The following is a 20,250-nucleotide window of genomic DNA, read 5'->3' as shown; positions in this document are numbered from 1 at the left end:
ATTAATATGACAAAAATATGATTTTCAGTAGAATAGTAAATAGTGTTTCGGACAAAAGAAAAAAATAATGTTTGGTTTGTTATAGTATAACTCCACTTTTAGACCGTGGAGCAACACCAAAAGGAGTGAGCTTTTAGGGTTAGGAAGCGAGAGGAAGAGTGAAGGTCACCCTTATTAAGTAAGTTCAAAGAATGGCTTGAGTGAAAGCTGGAGTGGCACAAAACAGATTGAAAGCAAAGGGAAGGTAGGTTTGAAACCCTGTCCTTACTAACAATTAATTACCAAACACGTCAATATGATACATTTGGTATTTCAATTTCATTTATTTGACTATCTTGCCATTTAGTTGACTTTTCAAACATCAAGACATCAAATTTGATTATTTTTAATACACATCTTTCCTTACCGACAAAAAATTAGAAATACAATTTGACTTAACAAGTTGGTAAGCAAAAAAGAATGTTCCAGTTGTATGTGGATCATTTTTTTTTACGGGAAGCATAGAGTGCTTCTCCGATGGTGTTATAATCACAAATTATGTGGAATCTATAAATAAAAAAATAAAAAAAAAATATATAAAATAAAATAAAAACTCATCACCTAAATTATGTGGGTCCCCCTATAATTGTTGATCAAGCCGTTAGGGGAGCACAGGACACTTTTTGTCATGGGAGATGATCCGGACTCGGTGTAGTTATGCATGAAATCAAAGGCTTATTATGCAACGTAAAAGTAAAATCCAATGAATCTATTGTTCTCTAATGTTTCCAATTTATTAAAGAAATATTTAAGAATAGGATAAGGAGGGGGTGGGGGAGATATGCCATTAAATTCATTTACCTATTTATGATTCCTTTATATAAATTACTTATATCTTAACAAATAAGAAACCACTTCCCAATAATGCAAATTATTAAAAGGGTTAATCGTGGTTGATTATTTTATGAGGTTCTCAAAGCAAAATTTTATTTTGTTGACAAAAGTGCACATGATTCTTGTTTAGATAATGAAAAAAAATCTGACAAATTCTATAAAATTCATTCTTAAAAAGCAAAAATATAGATTATTTGAGAATAAAAGAATGCTAAAATTGTTTTCCATGACTGCTAGGCATCGTTAGTAATCCAATAAACTTTGAGCAATGCGAATGCAATTTGGGCATTGTTAATGTAGGTCAAAGTAGAGTAACAATTATGGTAGAATCTCAAGGGATTGGCATGTTTTTCTAAAATTATAAAAAATTAAATTAAATTACAATAAAAATAATAATAAATAAATAAATAAAAAGAAGAAGAAGAGAGAGAGTCATGATGTTTTTTTTTGGAATGAGGCTGATGCGGGCCAGCTTGCGCAAACCATGACTACATCTTCAAGACGTTTTTTATATAATTAATATAGGCGGGGCTTTGTCCGTGGCCCCGAGGAGATTCGAAATTTGACCTCCTATGTGGAAGCGTTGGGCTTTGCCAACTAAGTCACCCCTCGGGGTTGAAACATGAAGTTTTATTTATGTGTGTGAAATATTAGTATTTGGTTTTTTTTTATTGAAAAATATTTTAAGAGTAATGATAATAAGTAGAAGAGAAGAGCAAATTGCACTGGCTAACCAACACTCTAGGCCTTAAAGCACAAGTCCGGATCAGCTCCCCTGTTTGTGCTCCCCGACACCTTCCCGACCGCAAAAATAGTGGGGCCCATGGTGAAAAACACTTTTTGAAAAAGAAAAAAAAAACCCTCAAAATTTCACATGTGGGCCCCACTGTGTTTTTGTTTTGGGAAGCCGTCGTTGTGCTCCCCCGAGAAGGTGATCCCGATTCTTAAAGCACTAGCACTCAACTTTATGTTTGAAAAACACAGACACCCCCAAAATTGATTTTTTTTATTAAACACATTAGTTCAATTGTCACTGAAAAACCATTAAATCACTTTTATTTTCTTTAATTTTAAAAATATCTCTATCAAAATATGAAGGAAAAAAAACATAAACAATGACTTAGCGGTTTCCTTGATATTCTGATAAATTGGACTTATGTGTCCAATAAATATCTTATTTTGAAGTATTTATATTTTTCAAATATAAAGTGGAATATCAGTGTTTTAAAGAAGTCCTCTACCATCAGGGGTTGGTCCAAATGGTAAGCAGTTTGGTCCCCTTAAGCAAGGTTCTGGAATCGAAACCTCGTGGATGCAAAAATTTTCGCTGGAAGACTCACCCACCATAGCCAGATGTGCGACCCAAGTCGAACACCGGATTAGTCAAGGCAAAGCCTTGAAAACCGGGATTGGCAAACCAAAAAAAAAAAACTCCTCTATTTTGTTTAGTGCAATTTGCTTTAAGTAGAAATGTTATTATGAACTAACGGGGGTTGGTCCAAGTGGTAAACAGCTTGATCCGCTTAAGCAAAGTTCTGGTATCGAATCCTTGTAATGCAAAAAATTTCGGTTGGGAGACTCAACCACCACAGCCAGGTGTACGAAGCGGGTCAAACACCGATTAAATAACTGGGGTTGGCAAAAAAAAAAAAAAAAAAAAAGTAAAACCTCACTATATTGACGTTCCAGATTAAACGAAGACCCAACTCTGAATCTGTCTCATAGACCCAAAAAAAAATGGTCTCGAAAACCTGACTTTCCAAAAGAAAAAACCAATGATGATAGAACATGCGATGATAATGTGCATGACAATACTATAACTGAAACACGCAACCTCGAAGCTCGCATGGGGTCCCACATATGTTCATCACTACTACAGTGCGCATGCCATGTAACTTTAAAAGGCATTCCCCATCAGAGGCACGGGTATTTTGGTCATTTAACTGACTATATATATATTATATATAATATATTCAATTCGGAGGAAAGCGTGATGTCCGTAAATTTGTTGACTTTAGACCTTTGAGAAAATCGAGCATCGAGGGTAACGACGTAAATATGTTGGGAAAAAAAAGGGGAAGGGTTGGTAAGATCATGCAAAGTAAAGAACCAACAACAACGCATCACCGTTCATAAAGGCTAAAGAGTAACGAGTGGACCCTACGAAAACGAAAAGATGGGGTCCACCACATTGATGAGAGAGGAATTTCTGGATATTATTTAATAAGTAGTCAGAGATTGTCAGAGTGTGGGAAACAAGTGGCCTTACGACCTTGGCTGTCTGTCTCCACCCTGCGTTACCTACTACCAGAACAACAACCATGAACAAAAAGCGACAGAAGTGAGCAGTGAATGGCGCAGAACCTCCTGTGTCCTTCCCTCCTGCAGCTACTGTTGCATTCCCATGTAAAATGAGTGAACGACCCACTTTTGTAGCCATTCAATAGCATTCACTTTATGTTATTCTGTTTGAATGCTCTGCCAGAGCCAAGAACCATATGTATTGTTCTATTGCTCCATGAGTTTCTCCTATAATTGTAACCATACATGTAATATTGGTGACTCAAAGGTTCAAACCAAATGATAAAAATAAAGTGATGAACATGTTGTATTCTTTCAATTTCCCTTCTCGGAGAAAGAATGTAAGTGAACACAGGGTTTTCATGTGAGTATGAGTTGTAAATTCGAATATCCACGTTATCAAAAGAAAAGAAAAAAATAATGCGATAATTGAAAGGTACTGCAGATAAATACTGACCAACGTGATAAAAAATCTAGCCAACTACTCAAAAATGTGGTTGCAATCGAAAGTAACATTTGGGCCACTTTATTTGGTATGAGCTATGGAAGGAGAGGCCATTAGGGATGGTGTTATCCAATTGCTAGATCTCTAAATCTCCTTACCATTCACATTTTTGCGATTGATTGTGATGTCGTCCTCAAGTCTTTAGGGAATTTTCTAGATTGTGATGTCGTCCTCGTCCTCGAGTCTGTAGGGACCTTCTAGTTCACTTGTTTGGGCCACTAGTCTAGAGGTCCAACTTTAACTGATCCTTTAAGGGGTAAATTTAATTCAGGCTTAGGTCTTTGCTTGATTTATTGATTTACGGTTCTTTTCTTTTGGAATTGAGATTTGTTAGGACCGATTTGCACATACCCGGACTGTATGAGGGGAGAAAATAGCTTTATAACTATTTAAATGTATGACGGTCAAGCTACGAGAGGCTAGTTTTCACCAATTGAGCCAAACCTTGAGGTTGGTTTGTTGATCTTGTTATGTTATCATAATTTGAGCGTGTGTTGGGCCAGTGAAAAACATTTTATGTTAAGCTGACCTTATTCATAAAATCTAGAAAGCAAGTTACCTCACTCAAAATGACAAAGCCCATTTAGAGCCCACTTATGTTTAAACAAGCCTATGTATCATTTAACTCACCTCACCAAAGCCCAAGCCCAACCGCTTCCATCAAGGCCTGGTCCGATTGCATAAACAGGTTATGCAGATTTTAGTAACAGTAACGTCAGATTGGACCCGATCGAAGCCAACCCCGGTTAACATTCTTGGGCCGACTTAAGCCCACATTCCCACCAAGTGTAACATGAAAGAGTCCAGATTATCTCCCCATCAAGGGAGCAGAGACTTCCCTTTTACACTTTTTCGCCATATATAATAGAATCGGATCTGTGACCTCGATGGAAAACACTTTGAGCTCCCTGGACGCTTTCCAAGCACAAAATACAGATGGGGCATAGGGTATTAATGTGGATCCGACCCCCTTTGAATTTTTTTTTCTATCTGTGGGCTCCACCTAATTTTGTGGCTGAAAAGTGTAAAATAAACATTTTGTACTTTCCCTCAGGGATGATGATCAAAGATACGTTCAACTTATATTGCATAGTGAAAGAACGTCAAGAGAACAATATTTGCTCCACGAAAGTGATCCAGGACTTTGACTTGAAAATTGTGCTCGTCATTAGAAGGATAACCTTAATATTTTTCTTTATTTTTTTTTTGGTGAAGAACTTAATTCATTTAAAAGAAAAACCCCTGGGATACAAAGTACCAAGTACATCAAAATGCAAAAGCTAAAGAACGAAAGGGGCGGGGGAAGAGAAAGAAAAAGAAGAAGCCTGAGAAACAGCAGCATAAGAAGCTAATCTATCAGCTACAGAGTTGCCTTCTCTATGTGTATGATTTACAATTAAAACATCAAACAGAGAGGAAAGGCTAAAGATATCATGTATGTAATGGCTAATCTTCCAAGGTGGAGTCTCTGATTTGTTGTTAATAAAACTAACAACAGCTTCATTGTCACTTTCAATAATTACTTTCTTTAGATTGAGGGAGATAGCTAGCTTCAGTCCTTCTCGAATTGCAGCAGCTTCCATTTGAATGGCTTGTGAGTTTCCTCCTTTACAGTAGAAGGTGAAGAGAGTGTGACCCAATTGATCACGAGCAATACCACCAAATCCAGCCTGGAAGTTGTTGGAACCCTTGCTGATTGTAGCTCCATCAACATTGATTTTAATGAAATGCATAGGAGGTGCTCTCCATTTAATGCTTTTGAACTCTTTTCTTGATCTGCTATGCTGATGAAGGGCTAAATGCTCTGCAGCTATTGATCGAGATGATCTCCATATATGATATGGATTACTCCTTGGTCTAGAGTAAACAACATTATGGAAAGCTAACCAAATGTGCCACAGCATAAGTAAGTGTTGTATGAGTTCCTCTAATTCTGAATTGTTTCTTCTTGGTGATTTAACCAATGAGAAATCAGATCTATAAGATTTGTGGATCGATTCCACCAACAAATTCTGAGCTTTGACCATACCTGTTTGGCAAAGTGACAATGAAGGAAGATATGATTAGTAGTTGCTCTTTCTTGTGAACAGAGTGAGCAAATATCACTGATTCTACACCCTCTTTCTAATAAAAGAGCAGGTGTGGGGAGCTTTCCATGTAGCAGTTTCCAAACAAAGTAAATAACTTTTTTTGGGGGGGGGGGAGTGGGAGGTGCCATAAGACAAGCCATGGTATTGAAGGACTTCGGTTATGATTTTTCGAAAAAAATCTATAAGTTAAGCAACCTGTGAAAATGCTAGTTGATGTTTTCTCCCACATAATTTTGTCTTGACAATTCGATAATGATAACGGAATGCTGGAGTATCTGGGATCCATCTATCCATCCATGGATTAATACTATTGTCATTGCCAACCATATGTATAATGCCAGGTAGCATCAAGTCTTTGGCTTTGATAATGGATTTCCATCCCCATGATGCATTAATAGGTGCAGTGGCTTGCAGAAAGTTACAATTTCTAAAGTATTTTTCCTTCATTAATTTGTACCAAATTGATTGCTTACCAATTATAAGTTCCCAAGCTCTTTTAGTTATAAGAGCAAGATTCCACATTTCCATATTTTTGATGTTAAGACCTCCCAATCTCTTAGGTTTACAAATTGTTTTCCACTTGATGGAGTGAAAGTGAGATTTTTCTCCATTTGACCAAAAGAAATTTCTATTAGAAGAGTCCAACTCATTGAGGGTTTTCTTTGGTAAGATGAAGCATGACATGTAGTGAGAGGGAAGAGCTTGTGTGACTGATTGAATAAGAACTGTTTTGCAAGCTGAGCTTAAGAGTTTTGCTTTCCACCCTTGAAGTCTGAGATTCACTCTTTGAATAAGATTTTGACAATGATGTTGCTTGATCTTTCCACTAAACAATGGGATGCCAAGATAGATGTTAAGATCAAAAGTAGGAATGATGTTGAACTTTTCAACAAGGAGATTTCTAGTTTGGTTTGGAGTGCTCTTGCTGTAGTAAGCTTTGGTTTTCTGCCTATTTAGTTCTGACCAGAAGCTAGACAATATCTATTTATGATCTTCAAAAATTGGTTAGCTTCAAATACAATTGCTTGACCAAAAAGAATGAGGACATCAGCAAATGCTAAGTGTGAGATGCTTTCTCCTCCTTTGCAGAGTTTAATACCTCTGATTTTCTTGCTTAATCTAGTTTTTTCTAAGTGACTTGAGAGTAGCTCCACACATAGAACAAAAAGATAAGAAGATAGAGGGTCTCCTTATCTAAGACCTCTAGAGGGGTGAAAGAATTTAGAGGGTTTACCATTGATAAGGATGGAGAATTGAGAAGTGGCTATGCAGAACATAATCCACTTAATCTAATCTAAAGGTCATCCATAAGCTTTAAGTACTCTCTCCACAAATGACCATTCTATTCTATCAAAAGCTTTACTCATGTCAAGCTTGATAGCCATTATGCCTTTCTTTATAACATTCTAGAATTGAGTTGAGTAGGACCATCTTGTGGTCACCTCATCTATATCCACAAAAATCAGTATTATAATTATTTAGACTCAACATGTAATTTTTTTTTTTTTTAAGGGATAACCTCAACATTATTATATAAAGGTTTTCGATCTTACCCGATTGGGAGGATTAGGTTGCATAACAAGTTTAATATATTTGCTGCACGATAATCACTATCAGCGTCTGCTAAACGGTGACACGTAGCCAGCGTCGCTTCTACAATAGCACCTTAATTTACTGCACTACCCTTGTTTAAAATCGAAAATCCCATCCGATTAGTGGTTGAGCACGGAACACGTGTCGACCTAGGCTCTATGAGAGGGCAGCGTTCAGGTACTGCGATTAAGTAGGAAGGTCCGCATCTGTGACCGGATCGAATATCAACAAGAAAATTCTAACGGTTCAGATCAAATATTTTATAATTATACTATGCTGTCGATACCATCCTATCAAAAAAAACCTACCTAATATGTGCAACTGCAACCTAAGCACAACCTCAGTCGTCTTAAAATGGAAAGGAATCTTGTGATCCGAACCTGCCACGTTGACACGTGTCAAATTTTACACCAGAGATTGTTTTTCAACCTCCCTGACCTTTACTCGTGTCTCTTCAAGGTAAATCATCCGGTTTCCTTCATTTCTACAAATTTCTCCATTGCTCTCGTTTCTTCTTCGGACAGTTTTTCAGTTTCATCTCTGTGAAACCTTTGAATGGAATTCCGAAACCGATCTGTCTGAGCTTAAATCGAGATATGTTATCAGGAAGTACGAAGAAAAGAAGAGTTGGAAGCAGTGGTCGCCTCTCCTCATTTGGCGACATTGATTCCTCCGATGGAACCCTAACGGGATCGTCTTGTTTCAATGATCCTTCCAATGCCGATACTATTCTCCGCCTATACTTCGAAAGATCCCTGTTCGACGACGATCCTGAACCTCTATCTCCATCCGTGATTTCTGCCGTTTCTGTCGATCAGGGAGATGTCAAGCTCCATCTTCACTCGAATGTCCTTCGCAGGTCCAAATATTTTGCGGCGCTTCTCTCCGATCGGTGGGCAAAAAACTCGGGGGCGGATTTGGAAGATTCCGAGAGAGTTTACTGCATCAATTTGAAGGTATCTTCGACCTTAGGGTCCTTCGACAGTCATCTGACGGTTCTTCAGTTGCTTTACACCAATAATTTCTCCACCACGATCGACAGTGTTTCGACTGCACTTTCGATCCTACCCGTGGCCCTTGAGCTTCTCTTCGAAGATTGTGTTAAAGCTTGTGTTCGGTTTTTGGAGGCTGTGCCCTGGAGTGAAGAGGAAGAAAAGAGGGTTTTAGCTCTTGTGCCCCTTCTCAAGCGGGAGGAATCTCAAGATCTTCTTGCTAGGGTTTCGCCTACCAATAGTGCTGCCGCGGAGGACATGCTTCATGGTCTGATCATAGCTGCCATTCATAATAACTCCAACATGGCCTTGGTCAAGGCATTCGTGGCAAAGCTTTTGAGGGATTTTTCGTCCAGGGATTCCGCGAAGCGTGTTTTGGATCAGGCATTTCATCAAAGCTTGAAGATTGTAAAGGAGTCGCTCGAGGAGTATTCCAGTCCGGATTTTAGAGGGGATTACAATGATCCAGAGGCTATTCAGCGGGTCAACCTCCACACGGCAATGACCAATGGGAAGCATCTTTACTGGTTGGTCGAGAGAATGATTGAGTTAAGAGTGGCTGATACTGCTGTGAAGGAATGGAGTGACCAGTCATCGTTCACCGCGGATTTGCAGAGGGCATTTCGTGATGATGCATGCAGGAACATTGCGCCGGGGCTACCGGCCGTCATGCTTCGTTGCACTTGCAAACTTGCTAATGCGGTTGCTGCTGGCTCTATTGTGGCCGCTAGGCAGGTACTGTAATTCGATTTTTGTATTGCCTACCTGTTGGATATGAAATGCTATATTTGGAATTGGTGATTGATTTTCTGACTTCACATATGAATTTACAATTCGCTGACACAATTGTAGGTTTACTATTTTTTTTTTGAAAAACTTTGTTCTCAACGACTTGACAGGATGAAGAAAACTTTGGTCATTGCATCCCTAGCAGTTATTTCCCCCCTAATTCCTAAGAACTTTTTCTTTCTTGTTCTGGTACTTGAGTGCTGACACAGGGGACATTCCTAAGAGTTTGACATAGAGATTTTCTTTCTTAGTTTTTGGCAACTAATTGGAATCTTTTAAGCTCAAAGCTTTCAATTCAAGCTTACACCCATAACCAAGATAGTGAGAGATAATGAGAATCAGTGTTAATAGTAGACTATAATTGGTTTGGACTTCTAGTGGAACAGAGGGAACATGGTTGTATCAAACCCCAGAAAATTCCAACCCCCCCCCCCCCCCCGCCCAAGTCTGTGAAGTATATCAATCTCTTATTAAAAATAATTTCAGGGTTCCTATTACTTACAGTTTTTGTCTTGCTTTAGTAGTTTTCACTCTTTAACATTTCAAAGCTTTCAATTTCAAGCTTACACCCATAAACCAAGATGGTGAGAGATGATGAGAATCAGTGTTAGTAGTAGACTATAATTGATTTGGACTTCTAGTGGAACAGAGGGAACATGGTTGTATCAAACCTCAGAGAATTCCAACCCCCTCTCCCCCATTCTGTGAAGTATCATTAATCTCTTATTAAAAATAATTTCAGGGTTCATATTATTTACAGTGTTTGTCTTGCTTTAGTAATTTTCACTCTTTCGTATTTCAAAGCTTTCAATTTCAAGCTTACACCCATAACCAAGATGGTGAGAGATAATGAGAATCAGTGTTAATGATAGACTACAATTGATTTGGACTTCTAGTGGAACAGATGGAACATGGTTGTATCAAACCTCAGGGAATTCCAACCCCCCCCAGTCTGTGAAGTATCATCAATCTCTTATTAAAAATAATTTCAGGTTCTTATTATTTACAGTGTTTGTCTGGCTTTAGTAATTTTCACTCTTTAACATTCTCTATGTTCATTTTGAGTTTACTTTAATGTAAATCTAGGTTTCAATTAGGCAATTTAGACTGTAACTTATAATAGGATCTCAGAGTATGGTCAACTCGATATGTTTTCAATTCCTAGCGACAGAGTAACAGAACATCAGAAATTAGTTAATATTTAGGATGTTGATGGATTGAATTTGACTGGGCTTGGTTATTTTTTCGTTGAATTCATTTCCAGTTCAAATAAACAAGTCCAACTCCTTAAATAAGCTCTTATGTAATTCAGATTAGATTAAGTGGTCGGATTTCAAATATTATTTGATACAATCCACAAAGCATCTAGCAGCTCATGCCATTCAACAGTTTTTTAGTTTTTAAATGTAAGCAGACTTGCCAACTATGATGATTTTGAAGACAAGGCAGGGCAATGAATGATCACTCTGAATGATCTCTTGCATTCTTGGCATAATAGCATCCCACATTCTGTACCAAGAAAGGGAAGTCCAGACAATACCTCCCTATCTGGCCTTCAGCTCCTTTATTACGTTCTTCTTTCCTACAGTCTTGATGGTACATCCAAATCTGGCTGTTGGCTCCATTGTTTACTTTTTTCTATCCTTAAGAGTAGATGATACTGTCAATTCTAGCCGTCAAATTGGCATAACATTTGTGGTTACCGTTAGTAAAAAAGGGTGAACCTGATGCCCATGGCTTCTGCACAAGCAGAGTCCCGCTTGGGGGGGGGGGGTTTGTACGCAGTCTTACCCAGACAGTTTTTGCGTATTACTGTTAGTCTATTACAAAATATAATTGGGGAAATTAATATTAAATTAATCTTGTAACTGGATAAAGGATAGTAACATACAGATAATTGGTCAATAACATATATTTTGGTATTTAATTACAATCGGATAACTAAACAGGTAGTAATCAGTTGGCAACCGGGATTATTAAGTCTGTACCTGGTAGGTTTGTTTTTGGATGGAAGTGATGGATTCAGATGAGTATTTTGCAAATGCAGATTCTCCTTTACTAATATGAAATGCATATTTTTGGCTATCCAGTTAGATCTCAAGATTTTAGCAGGTTGCAGACTGATTAATCCATTGATGGAAGAATCCTTCCAGTTAAGGGAAGGATACTAGAAATCAATGACTTACTCGAATTTACTGCTGATTCGACTTACTGCTGATTCTGATGGCTGGATTTTAAGCTACTAACAAGTCTCGAAATTATAAGTTAGGAACCAAAATTAGCGACTTTGGTCCACAGCCGATACCACCTTTGGATTAGGCTGAAACTGATATAGCAAAGGAGGGCTCCATGGAAGTATTTGTTTACCAGAATTTGAGCTGAAAACAAGAATCTGATCTGAGGTTCTGGTGCTTAAAACCTGCCACAGTAGCTGCGGGGTGTATTGCTTCAGTCAGTACTTTGATTGAGCAGCAATGGAAAAAACTAAAGGATCAACTTCAAGCATAACAACAGGGTTTCAGATGCCTTTCAGGTGATGGGGATAGTAAAAGCAAAAACTAGAAACAGGGATCCTATGGGCAAGAGGAGTAACAGATGGTTTTGGTATTTAACTCACACCTAGGCATCTAACCTCAAATAGGACTCCCTACTACACTGGTAAAGACAGCTAAGTATAACTTCATGTTCATCATATAGTTTGGAGGGACCTGATATCTGGCACATGTGTACTTTCAGTTGCTAAAACCATGAAGGAATGAAAGTAAAACCAAGGTTTCTTAGAAAGCAATGTTGAATATTTCATTTTCCCTCCTTCACCATGGGGTGCATAAGTGCATTTACGGTACAAGGGTGGGTGCCTTTTATGGGTGAATCTTAAAAAACCCATTTCATGATCATTTACCATGTTAATTCTTCATCAAATTATAAAAAATAATAGTAATAATAATATCAAACCAACTACTATGTCATTGGGGTCTATAATATACTGTGATAAATGTAGTGACAAATTTACCAACTTTTACTTAACTAGCAATCATCATGATGAGTTGAATTTTCCATTCACACTGTAGATTTCTGGCATCCAGTTCCTTACGAGAGAAAGAACTGTGTGTTCATGCCTTCAAAATTCATATTGGAGAAATTGGTTTGCTCATTGAGGCACTCAACACTCTATTCTCAACCTTCAGGACTTGCATTCCAAATTTTGGCTTTAATAGAGTTACTTTCAGTGAGAACACACACAGAGAAGTGGTCTAGCCTGTTCATTTTAGATTTTAGCACCAAAGTGACGTGTTGCTGCACCAAGATGAATGGACAATTCCAGTCTTGAATGTAAAAAGATCTAGTCAGGATGCTCCGCACTTGTTTTGCTGGGGAGAAATGGGTGATTACATTTTATTAGTTGTTGATTGTCAGTTGATGGCTTTGAACTTGTAATGTTTTGCAGATTAGGATGAAGCTTGTGAAGGATTGGCTACCAGTGCTGATTGTTTGCAGAGACAACAGCTTATCGGCGTTGCCCAGTCACAAATCACTGTACCAGGAACTGGAAGAAACATTCTTAAGAATCATCTCCACGCTACCATTGTCAGATGCGCAGGAGTTACTCCCACAGTGTCTCAGTTTTTCTACTAGAAATGTTGAGGACTGCCCACACTTGGTGTCAGCCTTCAATACCTGGTTCCGTAGAGCTACTAGACCTCCACAAGATGACATCTTTGATTGAAAGCGATGATGAGAGGCATGTTGCTTGCTATGAAATTGATAACCTAGTTGCTTGCAACCATAATTTTGCTTCAGTAACCATCTATCGATCTTGATGGATGAAACTGTGCAATGTGTAAATTGTAGATTTCTTAGTGTAAACTACCGCTGTCTGATACTGTCCATACGGTGTTGTATCAACTTGTATGTTCCTGGTAGGGATAGTACCTAATGAGTCTTGTATATGTTTAGTTTCCAACTGCCCATATTTTACTGACAATTCTCACCTGGACCATCCATACAGGCTTTCTTGACTGCTTGTATGTTGTTTATTGGAGCTGATTGTACATTAATGAATTTCTTGTTCTTGTTGGAAACTTGTCCATAGTTTTTCTCCCTGTTAATGGAACTTGGAACAGCATTCACATTTGACAGTGTATAGAAGCATTTGCTGCCCTACAATTATATGAGGTATAAGATCTGCATTTCATCCCTTACAGTCTTACAGATATGCTAGTTAGCGGTTCTAGATCCGTTAACTGTGACTCAACTGAGAAGTGCCATCTTTCCAAAGTGCTGAAAAAATTGATTATGTGATCACTTGAGATATTTGCAGTGAGTCTTTTTTTCACGGTCGATTTAAAACACATTTGTTTTAAGAATCCAAACAACGGGAAATCATGAATTGAGCATGATGAAGAACAAGAACTCAGAATTCAGAAAGAGATTGAATAAAAGCGTAGCTATCAGGATTCTGCTTTCCTTCACTCGCTCACTGGGTTACATGTACGAAGAACTCAAGATTTTTATGTACACAAAGACATGAAACAATTTTCATTTCGAACACCACCGGAACCACCAAGAGGACCAAAAAAGAATTGAAAAAAAAAAATGCTTACCAGTCTTCTTCCATGGCAATGGATGTCACCATCCTTGGACAGGCCATCTCCTGTCTGGTTCAGGCAGCCATGAAGGACGCCAATTCTTCTTCTTCTTCTTCTTCTTCTTCTTCTTCCCAGACTCGACGGAATCCTTGGTGGGAGCTTCTTCTTTGATCTTGTCGTCCCGGCCATCATTTCGAGGCTTGGAGAAGACCCAACTAATACGTTTCCAGCCTTGCTGCTTCTTCTTGTTCTTGCTTGGGATTCCAGGGCTCAATTCTTTATCACTTAATCTCATGGACTGGGAGATCCTCTCATAAGTTGCAAGTCTATGGGAATCCTCCGAAATGGCTTCTGATAGCAAAATAGAGCTGTTACATCGGCCCAGCACCATAAGCGAATCCCCTGTTTGGAGCCTGAAGCTTCCGATTCTCCCCATCGTCCTTCTTCTCAGGTTTTAACTTCAAATTAATGAATAGATTAGATTGAAAACTCGCAAAATTAGACCTTTTTATTTGTTTCTTAATCCCTCCTTGTTTGTATTTATCTGTTCATCCTCCTCAGCTTTGATTCGTTGACTTCTCGCTTCGACGTGATCTCCACGAGATCTTGACGTACAGCAGTTTAGCGATCGTAGCTGTAGTTTAACTAATACACGAGGAACTTTTCAATATCAGTAATAAATGAATTTCTCCATAAGCTTTCATCAACACTCTTTGTTTCTTGCTATGCCGTCATATCAATAACCAGGAAATAAAAATTTTTGCCGACTTCACACTGTTATCAATATTTTTATGACCTTAATGTCCTGTCCCTCTCTGAGATGGCATGAGGAGCGCATGGAAAGCTTGGAACATTGTTCTGGGTCCGGTTCCCATCTCTCTCTCTTTCCTGTTTCGTTTGATTGATGACTGATGCATATTTCTGTAGTGAATCTTGAGCTGTACAACACAACAAACATGCTCATCCATTCCTACTTACATAATTCAGCACCAATTATTATCATCTGAAACCCTACCTCTTCATTCCATTTTACTCTTTTGCATCCCTGCAACCATCATCAGTTGGGAAACTCGGAACCCACCAGATCGTTTTCAAGCATGTTGCTTGTTCGACACCGATGAAACTCTACGCATTATATCATCTTCGCTTGTACAAGTTGCAGGGGCAGAGCAGGACTGCAAAGCTTTATCCTAATTGCCCACCACCATGTGGCTTTTCTAGCATAGCTGGAGATAAAAACATTGGCTAACCCCTCCCACTGGGTAGTCTTTTTCAGGAATCCAAAATAATGAAATTAATTGAATCAAGCACTAATCAAGTACTCATAGACTAAATTGAGCCTCATTAGATAAAGAACACTCTTTTAATAATGAAAAAAAAGCATGGTTTGAGCTTAAATTTTTTGTCTCTATGGAGTACTATTTTTGTAATTACAACTCCTCAACCTGCATGTATACATAATCATCACTGTCATCACAGGCAAAACCCAGATTCTAATCGATGGAATCGACTACTGAGACATTTCATCGTCAACGTTTTCGGCGTTCGACCTCCTTCACCACCCTGCCAACACAAGAAAACGACGGCCCTGCCTCTACTGCATTACTGGGAATGAGAAAATCAGTGAGCCAGAACAGTAGAAGATCGGTATCATACCAGAAGTCTGAAGTGAGTACACCACTTTCCGTTTCTTCCTCTTCCGACCTTGGTTTGCTTCTCCTCTCCTCCGCATACTCCCTCCATGCCTCAGGCGATGAACCCATCAAAGCCAATCGATTTGCTATTAAAGCTACTGAGTTCTTCCAAAAAAAGCTGCTCCAAGAAGACGATTCTGCAGCTTTTAAGATTGCCATCGTTAATCTCTTAACCAGCTTCCAACTCCTGGCCGCAACCCACTGCAAATTGGGTCAATTCGAAGAAGCAATCCAAGTGCTCAGCAAGTCAGAGTCGCATTTTAATTCATCTGGTTCAAATCGCAACCCGGAGCTAGCCAACGCGTTGTTCTCTGTGCTTATGCAGCTCGGAGACATCTACTTCAAATTGGGTTATTACAATGCTGGCATGAATTCCTATCGATCGGGTCTCGACATCCAAATTCAGTCATTAGGAATGTTAAATCCACCGGTCGCTGAAACTTGAAGATACATAGCAGAGTCTTACCTTCAACTCATGTATTTCAAGGAGGCAGAGGAGCTATGTTCCTTAGCCCTCAAGATCCATCAACACAGCTCCAAATGCAGCAAGAATGACTCCATCGAAGAGTTTGAGACTAGGAAACTCATGGGTTTGATAAAAAATGGAATGGGCGATAACAGAGCAGCATTGGAGCAACTGCTGCTAGCGAGCTCTGTTCTTTCAGCCTTGCCAGAACCGGAACAGATTGAATTGGCATTCCTTGAAGTTTACATCGGTGAAACCTACGTTGCCTTGAGTAGATACGATGAAGCTCTTTCATCGTACCACAAAGCCCTTTCGGTGTTCAGAGCTTTTAATGGGGAGGAGCACACTTCAGTAGCTTCCATCTTCGTATGCCTTGCAGATCTTCACCTAAAGAAAGGAATGCTCAAGGAAGCCCAACACCACTGTGAGAAAGCCCTTCTTATCTACGGCAGTGACACTGCTTTCAATTCCGCCGAAGATGTTGCCATGGGTTTAACTGCTACAGCAGGGTTGTTCGAGTCCATGGGAGAACCTAACCATGCTATTTCGCTACTCCACAAAGCTCGTGAGATCATAGAAAGAACATTAGAACACCCAAATGTGATAATTGCTGGGATTGAAGCGCAGATTGGCCTTATGCTGCAGATGAGTGGGAATCACCATGAATCTTATCAGACGTTGAGAAACGCAGTCTCGAAGTATGAATTGGTTGGTCAGAAGAAGAGTCTTGTGGTGGGAATGCTATTAAATCAGATGGGTTTGGCATGTGTGGCATTAAATTCCATATGGGAAGCTGCAGAAAAATTCGAACAATCTAAGGCTGTGTTCGAACAGGTCTATGGTGCCCATCACTCCACTACTCTCAACGTCTCCATCAACCTTGCAGGGACTTATGATGCCATGGGAAGGTATGTAAAAACTTGTATATGAAGAGGTGTTCCCTTTGCAATTATCATCCATTTCTGCTAGATTATTTAATTGATATTCTGTTCTTGGCTTAATTTAGAGTTGAGAAGGCAATAGACCTTGTCGATCAAATACTTGAAGAAATCGAGAACAGATTGGGAACAGCGAATCGTGAGGTCGAGCATTTACGGAATTGGCTCTCTCAGATGCTAAAAGAGACAGGTCGATGCAGAACGAGGAAAGCTCATACCTTACATGATCTCCTCCTCTTGCAAAAGACGGATGATGCTGTGAGACTGAAATCCTGCAATTCTTGCAATAATTAAAGAAGAAATTCAATCAGACAAACAGAGTAGCAATTAAACTGGAACTGAAACGGTTGTAAAACTCAATTTGAGTTCTTTCAAATTTTCAAATTCAAGTTTCAAATGTATCTCTCACTTAATTCAAACTCTATCCACTAGGTGTTGAGGATAGAGTTTGGAATAACACCATACTCTTTCTAACGGATTGACATCCTCTACGATTCCCACGCAGAATTAGAACTTCTTAATAAAGGAAGTGAATCTAATAAAATTCTTAAAAAGTTTTCAAAAAAAGAAAAAAAAAGGAGGGGGAGAAAGGGATCCACATCCATAAACTTAAGCCTCAAGGGAATGATCATCTAATAAATCTCAAAACTTGAGCCTCAAGGAAAAAGGAGAGACGAGATGTTGTAGATCCTTACAAATCCATATTATAAAAGGGAACGATCATCCACAAGAGAACGATCCTTGGCCTCACCATCTCTTCTTCCTTCTCCTCTACCTATCCACCAATGACATCTTCAGCAAGCCCATCTACCCAACTTCCTATGACTCTGAAACTCACCTCTGATAATTTTCTTCTTTGGAAAACCCAATTATTTCTCATCCTCCGTAGCCAGGAACTTCTTGGATTTATTCAAGGTACCACCGTTTGTCCACCAGAAACCATCATTCCACCAGAATCCACAGAAGCAATACCCAATCCTGCTCACGCTGAATGGAGTCTCAAGGATAAACTCGTGATGAATTTGATCATATCTAGTCTCTCTCCAGAAATTCTCCCTTATGTGGTTGGTCTAGATTCTGCTGTCGATTTGTGGGATGCTCTCCAGACAGCCTTCGGTACTCTCTCTCATGCAAGTGTTCTACAGTTGCATATGCGACTTCAAAATACATCCAAGGAAGGAAAATCACTTTCAGAATACCTTCGTGAAGTCAAAATTATTTGTGACCAACTTGTGGCTGCCGGAAAACCAGTTGGAGATACTGAACTCAATGCTATTGTTTTCCGAAATCTGGGAAAAGATTATCAAGATATTGTTGCTGCATTTGCCTCAAAGAATGAACCACAAAGTTTCCTATCTCTTAGTGGTGCCTTATTCAATCATGAACTCAAGTTAAAGACAGTTCAGACTTTTTTCCCGGCAAACCTTACTCACTCTCCACCAAGATGGTTTGGGCGTTGGTTTCAGTCTGGGATTGGAGTTGGGCTTGGGCTTGGGCTTGTCTTTTTCGTAGCCTTAGGGGTAGTCTAAGTGCTCCTAAATCAAGCCCATTATTAATCACTTTATGCATTTTGTGTTTTCTTTTATTCCTTCCGTGATAAAATCAATAGTATCGTGGATGAATCAATTTAGGTTTTAGAAGAAGAATCTCCTTTGATTCGGCAAATTTTATTTTTTGTTTTTTTCTTCTGCCGGACGGCTATCGTCTTCCAGATCCCATGGGTCGCTACAGTTGAAGATTACCATATCATCCATGTATTATGAATTATGAGATTTAGGGCTTTATGGTATCGATTCTTATTCTCAATTGCTCCTAGTTTTCGTCTTTTTTTATTTTTTTGGCATTGTTATGGCAAGAAATTCGCTGTAAAGAGATTCCCTGTGTCCCAAATCAAATCGGAAATCGGAACCAGTTGGACCAAAAACGAGTCAAAGCATTCGGTTCAAGAGGATTGGTTAAACCAAGGAGGGACCCACCATTATGTATTTTCAGTTGGCGGGGATAAACCCTACTTCAAGGATGGGCTGGGCAGTGACAAGTCTTGATCTACCCCAAGAAGAACACACTTGCTTATGCATTAAATGAACAATACTTAGCCAACACAGAGTTGTTCTAAAGGGTAGTGGGTTCAACTGTTGCTCAGGCGTATTAATATCGGAATCGTCTGATTTAATAAAAGCCATTTTGTACCCAAAAAAATAAATAAAAGGATATGCCTATTACACAAAGATTTCCAGCCTTGTTTTTCAAGCGCTTTTCATTGCTGAGAAAATGACAGATCACTCGGATAACCACTTCTCTCGTAGCTTTCGTCTCTCCCAATCCCTAAGCAACCGTGAAAAGTTCTTCTTGGTCTCTTTGCAACTGCTGTCTGTGCAACCATCAAGAGTGGAATAAAGCCTTGTGTGTGCAACAAAGCTTCAATTTCAGGTTCGTCTGTACTCTGCAACCGCTGTCAACCTCAACAAAAGCTTCAATTTCAAGAAATCATTTTAAGATTTCCGCTTCTTCATCTTCATCAGCGAATCTCTGGTATCCACTTCTCATCTTCGTTCACCTGTTACTGAAGGTATTTTCCACTTCTATATCTCATGGTTGTGAATTCCTGTGATTCGTTCCCCCTCTTTTATGCTTAAAACCTTTGTCGATGCCACAGAATTGCGGCTGTAGAAATTGTTTTCAAGTGTCCAGCAGCTCCAGCCATACTTCGATTAATTTTTGCATTTTAGAATTATTTGCATTGATTTTGTTCTATTTATCCTGCATTTTGATTCTGCAGATTTTTCTATTCTGTCGTCATGTATGGATACAGATATTATGCCCAATCCTTGCATTCTTATCTACAATAGATTTGCATTCACAGTATCAATTAATGCTAAGAATGATATGAACTTATTTTTCCCCAACTTGAATTCCTGTTTTATTTCATTTAATTTTTGTTAGTGGTTGAGTTTTTTCTGCTTTTCCTTATCTATTTAGATTATTATGTTTATTTAGCTTTTCTGATGGAATTGGAGTGGCTACCTCGTTGCTTTACTGAGATTATAGAATGTGTGGGTGTGGTTCTGTTTTATACTTCCTAGCTTAATGGGTTGTCTTCTTAGGGTAATTAGGCAATTACCACCCAGCCGAGAAGTGTTATGTATTTTTTTTCAGTTAGCTCTCCTTTTGTAATTGGGACCTGTGCTTAGGCTGATTAATGCCTAATATAGCCCATTTTGAAGGATTAAAAGCCAGAACTTGTTCATTCGATCTTTGCTCTGCAAATTGCTGCTGCTGGTGCCTTCTTAGTGTGAGATTGATCTTTGCTTGGTGCTTCAAATCTAGGCTGATGGTTCTTTGGTGTTGAGTCCAAGCTGCCATTGGGATTGGTTGTACCAGTTGAACCCCTTGTTGGTGAGAAGCCCAAGACATTCCTTT

General features: G+C 39.0%; 2 protein-coding genes across 2 annotated transcripts; both read left to right on the top strand.

The window, feature by feature from the left end:
- The first annotated feature begins 7,829 nt into the window (after window positions 1-7,829).
- LOC149017738 (BTB/POZ domain-containing protein At3g05675-like) lies at window positions 7,830-13,544 on the top strand. Its single transcript, XM_089152065.1, has 2 exons — window positions 7,830-9,089; window positions 12,592-13,544. The coding sequence occupies exons 1-2, from the start codon at window positions 7,959-7,961 to the stop codon at window positions 12,868-12,870; spliced, it is 1,410 nt and encodes a 469-aa protein (XP_089008191.1). The 5' UTR covers window positions 7,830-7,958; the 3' UTR covers window positions 12,871-13,544.
- A 1,619-nt stretch (window positions 13,545-15,163) lies between these two features.
- LOC149017737 (protein KINESIN LIGHT CHAIN-RELATED 2-like) lies at window positions 15,164-17,328 on the top strand. Its single transcript, XM_089152064.1, has 2 exons — window positions 15,164-16,800; window positions 16,899-17,328. Exons 1-2 carry the CDS (start codon window positions 15,902-15,904, stop codon window positions 17,122-17,124), a joined length of 1,125 nt encoding a protein of 374 aa, XP_089008190.1. The 5' UTR covers window positions 15,164-15,901; the 3' UTR covers window positions 17,125-17,328.
- Window positions 17,329-20,250: the final 2,922 nt, after the last annotated feature.

This window comes from Hakea prostrata, chromosome 4 (genome assembly GCF_041222555.1).
Source record: "Hakea prostrata isolate BN-2017 chromosome 4, UWA_Hpros_2, whole genome shotgun sequence".
Lineage (NCBI taxonomy): Eukaryota > Viridiplantae > Streptophyta > Magnoliopsida > Proteales > Proteaceae > Hakea > Hakea prostrata.
This window is presented reverse-complemented; position numbering and strand designations above follow the sequence as displayed.

What these genes read in the sequence shown, in the direction of transcription:
- LOC149017737 (XM_089152064.1), top strand. Translation starts at nt 15,902, where the DNA reads ATGTATTTCAAGGAGGCAGAGGAGCTATGTTCCTTAGCCCTCAAGATC. An exon ending in ACTTATGATGCCATGGGAAG is followed by an intron (nt 16,801 to 16,898) that starts GTATGTAAAAAC and finishes GGCTTAATTTAG; the next exon opens with AGTTGAGAAGGCAATAGACC.
- LOC149017738 (XM_089152065.1), top strand. Translation starts at nt 7,959, where the DNA reads ATGTTATCAGGAAGTACGAAGAAAAGAAGAGTTGGAAGCAGTGGTCGC. An exon ending in CTATTGTGGCCGCTAGGCAG is followed by an intron (nt 9,090 to 12,591) that starts GTACTGTAATTC and finishes AATGTTTTGCAG; the next exon opens with ATTAGGATGAAGCTTGTGAA.